The sequence below is a fragment of the Myotis lucifugus genome, unplaced genomic scaffold (genome assembly GCF_000147115.1).
Source record: "Myotis lucifugus unplaced genomic scaffold, Myoluc2.0 scaffold_1224, whole genome shotgun sequence".
NCBI classification, from domain to species: Eukaryota; Metazoa; Chordata; class Mammalia; order Chiroptera; family Vespertilionidae; genus Myotis; species Myotis lucifugus.
The window spans coordinates 52,763-58,585 of NW_005872272.1; the positions used below are offsets into that span (position 1 = coordinate 52,763).

The following is a 5,823-nucleotide window of genomic DNA, read 5'->3' on the forward strand; positions in this document are numbered from 1 at the left end:
ACACTGGGGGCCCCCAGTGGGAGCTTCCGTCTTGTATGGTGCCTGTGTGGGACCCGCTGGGGTGTGTATGGTGCCTGTGTGGGACCCGCTGGGGTGTGTATGATGCCTGTGTGGGACCCGCTGGGGTGTGTATGATGCCTGTGTGGGACCCGCTGGGGTGTGTATGATGCCTGTGTGGGACCCGCTGGGGTGTGTATGGTGCTGTGTGGGACCGCTGGGGCGGGGGGGAGGAGGAGCTGCCTGGGTCTCCGGACGCGCCTCGTTCACTCTGCCTCCTCCCTCAGGATGTCCATGAGGAGCCCCGGCTCTGCCCAGCTGGCCCTGGATGGCGGTGGCACCATGGGTGAACTGCGCCGTCAAGTCCGAGGGGAAGCAGGGAGCCCGGCCACGAGGCCCCCCAGGGCTCGGCTGCCACAGCTTGACCCCCAGGCCCGGAGACCCAGCCCGAGCCTCCCAGGATGGTGCTGACCCCCGAGGCTCTAGCCCAGGTGCCCAGCGCTTTCCCAGGGGCTCGTGGGTCAGTGTCCCACCACATCCATGAACACCCGCCCCGCCCCCAGCCCCCAGCTGGATGGAGGGAGCAGGCAGAAATGGTCATCTCTGGGGCAAGACTTAGGTGAGTGGGGAGGAGCTGCCAAGCCTGGGGCCACCTGTCCGAGTGGACATGGACGCTCACCTGTGTGGCCAGTCCTTACCCAAGGACTAGTTGGGAAGATAGGATAGTTACACTCAGAGTTTAGCTTAGAGGTAATCTACCGGCCTTTTCATCTGATTTAAGAAAACCAGCCTTATAACCACAGCCAGGGTTAAGTTGCCATTAGGACAACACAATTCCTCCTCCTCAAAATGAAGGAGCTGAACTACAGGAGCAGTAAGGACTCTGGCAGCTCTGAGGAATTCTGTGATTCCATGTAAGAGATGTAAAAAGGGAATGAATATATAATTAAAAGCCAAGTGAGGAGAAAATAGGAGAGCTGTAGGGTTCTTTCTGAGCAGGGGTCCAGCCTAGAGGCATGTGTGGGAGCAGGTTAGGAGGCTGGGTGGTGATCAGGGGAGGCTTCCTGGAGGAGTGGGGCCTGAAGCTGGATCTTAGAGGAGAAGAGTCAGAGGAGAAGAGGAGAGAGGGGTCAGTGTCTACACACTGCGGACCAGTACTTTTATTGCTAGCTTTACCCAGTAGCCAGATAAGTTTCTGTTGAACGAGTACAAAAAACGTTTTACATAAATGTTAAAGGCACGCTTTACAATTAAATGCCCATTGCATTTTGAAGTTATTTGTTACATGTTCTTACAAGCTAACATCTTTTTAAAGAATTCTCGTGATTGGCCACAAGCCTCAGAACAGAAAACACGAGAATTCTCGTGATCCATCCGCAGTGTGTTGGGTGGGGTCTTGGGGTGACCCACCTGGGTGGAGTGGTGGGTATGTGTATGCAGAGGAGCAATAAGCTGGCTTTTGGCCACAGGCATTGGCTCCCTTTATTCCAGCACAATCCCGTGACGGGTGTGTTTCCATTCTCAGCAGAGGCAGAGGCAGGTTCAGAGAAGTTCAGGGACTCATGTGAGATCCAGGACCTGAGTCACAGCCTGGACTGAGCCTGGTCGCTTATCTTTAAGCCTTTTATTCTCTTTAGGAAATCAGGCAAATCAGAGCAAAGGTAGGGAAGGTGGGAGGGAGGGCCCCACAGTGTACATCTCCGGGGTGCTCGGCCCTGGCGGCAGCCTGCCCCCCTCTCCTGGAGGTGACAGTGGCATCCGGTGTGTCCTTAGGATTGCAGCTCACCAGAGAGCAACGTGTCCCCCGAACCCAAGAGACCGGGCGACTCTGAGGCTGCTTCTGGGAGCCAGGAGAAGCTGGACTTCAACCGAAATCTAAAGGAGGGTAAGCGTAAGAGATGTAAAAAGGGAATAAATAAATCTGCCTTTTTGGAGATGGGCCTGGGCAGGGCGGAGTGGGGACGGTGTGGTCCTCACGCCTTTGGTGCCTTCCAGTTGTGCCGGCCATCGAGAAGCTGCTGTCCAGTGACTGGAAGGAGAGGTTTCTGGGAAGAAGCTCTGTGGAAACAAAAGATGTCAAAGGTGAAGGCCCTGGGGGCGGGCAGGACAGGGGAGGGATGGCTGAACCCCTGCCCCTTCTCCCAGCCTGACCGCGCAGTCCAGGCCTACAGGGCAGTTCTCGGGGCTCTCTGCTCTCAGAGCCGGCCTGTGCCGCCGGACTCCTGCCTGCCTTCCGGTCAAGCGTGAGGTCTGCTCACTCACCCCCGGGCGGGAGAGGCCTGGCGGGAAGGGAGTCTCCTGGATATGGGTTCCGGCTCTTAGCAGGGACCCTGGTGACCTTGGCATGTCGTTGCCACTTCCCAGGTCTAACTATAAACTGACCTGAACATTCCTTTTCATGTTTGAAAATGATTTCTAGGTCACAGGACCCCACTGAGTGACTTCAAGGGTGCTGAGTGGTTCATTGGAGATCATTTTCCCCAGGCAGTTGATCACACGCACACAGGGCGCTTTATTTATTTGCAGGAGAAAATAACCAAATGTAATACATACATATGTATGGGGACCCCACCTACAGGAGAGAGTCAGGGACCCCACTAGCAGGAGAGGTTCAGAGATAGAAAGGGGGGTGAGGTTATAAGACACTGAGCCAGGGATGCGGTGAGATGCCTTGGGAGCGTCACAGGGTCACTGCAGGATGCCAAGAAGAGCAGATGTTCAGTAAATAAAATGTTTCCCTGTCATATAGGTGGGTTAAAAGGAGGTTGCTGCTGATAATTTCTTATTATGGGCAAGGCCCCTCATTCAAGTTCTTTTAGGAAGTTACTAGTAAAAGGTGGGGCAGAGGTTTCTCTTGAGCCTGAGGCTGAGATTGCCTTTAGCTCAAAACCATCGCACACCGCAGCAGCACGTGTTGGGGTGGCCAAAGCCGTATCTCATTTCAGGAGGCAGGGTGCCCGTGGGCTCCCAAAGTCATGCCCATGGTGCAAGCAGCCAGGTTTTCATTAAGAGGCAGCTATGGAAACAAAAGAAAAACCAAGGTTAATGATTGAAGCAGACTGTAATCTCGGTTTCTGAGTTCTGAAGGCAGGCAGTTAAGATTTCTAGATGTCTGGCTCGAAGCATCTTCAGATGGAGAGAAGGCAGTGGTCTGCATGTGAATGTCTGGTGATCTTCCTGCTGCCGGCACAAAGATTGACCGGAGATGAACTGTTGGGGTGACTTCTCTGAGATCTACATTAAGTTGTCCCTCTTTAGCTTCTATGGCCTTGGGAAGGGGCGGTTTTAGTGCTCAGTGATTCTAAGTCAAAGGATGGGAAAGTGAAAATGTTAGTTTGAAGGGCTGCAGTCAAATATTTAAGAAAACAAAAAACTCAGGATCCAGTCCAGTTTATAGGTAGAAAATCTTAAAAACTCAAAAGACAATGAACAGCACTAGAATCTCATATCCACAAGGTCTATTATAGTTTGTATTGAAACATATTTTCTCTCTAAATTCACTCCCATCTTTACCAAAGAAAGCCACATTAAGACTTGTAAAATTTGTCTAGTTTCAATAAATTTGGCCTGATTATTTGTATAAGTTCAGCAAGAATAGTAATTAATCACATAGCTTCTTTTTTAAAAAAATATTTTTTATAATTAATTTCAGAGAGGAAGGGAAGGGGAGAGAGAGAGAGAGAAACATCAATGATGATATAGAATCATTGATCGGCTGCCTCCTGCACGCCCCCTACTGGGGATCAAGCCTGCAACCAGGGCATAAGCCCTGACTGGGAATTGAACCATGACCTCCTGGTTCATAGGTCGACGCTCAACCACTGAGCCATGCCAGCTAGGCACCACATAGCTCTTTTAAATCTACTTTGCTGGAATTTTTCATAAGAAATATGCAGATTGAATTTAACAAGGCCTCTCAAGGCCTGACAAGGCAAGGCAAGGCAGGGCCTTGCCACCAGATGTTGACTGCAATACCTATAGGTTCCTCTCTTCTCCTGAGGTTTCTACACCTGCCAAGAAGGGACATTCTTTACCCACATGGTAAGGCTGCTGGGAACCCTGTAAGCAAGGTGCCAGGCCAATATTTCCAAGTTTTTATTGGCTTCCATAGGTCAATCTTAATTCCTTAAAGCTGTCTGTTCCTATCTGAGTCTATGCATCTCTCTCAAATACGACATTCCCATCAAAGCCTTAAAACCAGTTTTCAATTGTGTCCTGTTATAAAGAGAACAGAGTCATACCGAACCAATGCAAATAACCATATTGCCATAAATGAATAACACTTATTAAGAGTTTTCAAATTCTGGAGAGAGCAGGTAGGGAGAAAAATATAACCGTTTCACTACTGCTTACAAAGGTATAATTTACCAACTTGTTAAGTCACAGGTAGTTTAAGAGAAAAAAAGTTTCCTTTTATCTGGAAAACAAAAGATTTAAAACGTCAGTAAACTCAAAAAAGTCCAAATTCACCAGTTCATTCATTCCTGTGGTTCATTTTGCCACTAGGTGTCTTTTTTTAAAATATATAAATATTTTTATTGATTTCAGAGAGGAAGGGAGAGGGAGAGAAAGAAACATCAATGATGAGATAGTCATCGATTGGCTGCCTCCTGCACGCCCCCTACTGGGGATCGAGCCCACAACCTAGGCATGTGCCCTTGACTGGACTCGAACCTGGGACCCCTCAGTTTGCAGGCCGAAGCTCCATCTATTGAGCCATACCAGCCAGGGCGCCACTAGTTGTCTTGACCTTGCCTGCTGACGAGGGTGGTAGGGTCAGGGCTAATTCCAAGACGTTTTTCGCAAGGCCGTCCGTCGAGGTTCGTATGTCTTGCTTGGTGAAGCGGGCGTCTCCGTCACAGAGGACACTTTAAAGCAATGCAGATGCCCAGGTGCTACCCCCACCTACCGAGTGAACCCCAGAGGGTGGGGGCCTGGGCATCTGTATTTTCCAGAGACTCCGAGTAATTCCGAGGCACGGGGCCTTGGGCTGGTGCTTCTGCATCTGCGTTGGCTAAGTTGGAGGGCAGGGAAGCACTAGCAGGTGTTGGGTGCCAGATCCTGGACTAAAAGTTTTGCATTCCTTGTCCTTCAACCCCGGGTGCTCACTTGTAGATTAAAAAACTCAAGCGCTGGGAAGTTGGCATCTTGCCAGCAGCTCCCAGGCAGGGTGGCTGCAAAGGGGCATTTGACCCCTGGTCTGTCTTGCTCCAAAGTCCGAGCATGTCCGCTGGGCCGTTCCTGGGGGATGGTTGTGCACCCTGACCCTGTGGCCCTGGGCACTTGAGGGTGTCCAAGGGGCGGGCAGGGCCCAGAGGCTCCACTGTCGGCATTTCCGGTGGCAGCTAGTTGTCCGACAGCACAATGCGGAGCCCCGTCCAGGGCAAGGCTCCTGTGTCAGCCACCACTGTCGCCCCTAACGGGCCTGAGACTGAATAGTTGTTTCCTAAGGATCAGACGATGGATGGCTGGACAGGTGAGCAACAGAAATGCTTCCCTCGGAACAGGGACCCAGGAGAGCCTGGCGGAGAAGGAGCTCCAGCTTCTGGTCATGATCCATCAGCTGTCCACCCTGCGGGACCAGCTCCTGACCGCCCACTCGGAGCAGAAGAACATGGCTGCCATGCTGTTCGAGAAACAGCAGCAGCAGATGGAGCTGGCCCGGCAGCAGCAGGAGCAGGTAGGCCGGCTCGGTGTGGCTTCCTTTCCAGGGGGCGGGACTCTCAGGGCCTAGAGGGGAGCTCCTTGGTCGCAGGCTTTGCCAGTGTGGCCTCAGCGGGTGGGCAGGAGGGGGGCGAAGGCTCTGGGGGGAGGGGGCGGTGGGCC

At 52.0% G+C, this 5,823-nt stretch overlaps 1 protein-coding gene across 1 annotated transcript in view; it reads left to right on the top strand.

Moving 5' to 3' along the window:
* Positions 1–284: 284 nt before the first annotated feature.
* The window catches only part of SOX13 (SRY-box 13), a 12,596-nt gene continuing 7,057 nt past the window's right edge, over positions 285–5,823 (top strand). The window contains 8 exon segments of the mRNA XM_023748244.1: positions 285–342; positions 344–376; positions 378–419; positions 422–469; positions 471–488; positions 1,771–1,882; positions 1,993–2,079; positions 5,505–5,677. Of these exon segments, the coding sequence (XP_023604012.1) occupies positions 286–342; positions 344–376; positions 378–419; positions 422–469; positions 471–488; positions 1,771–1,882; positions 1,993–2,079; positions 5,505–5,677 (570 nt within the window). The 5' untranslated portion in view covers position 285.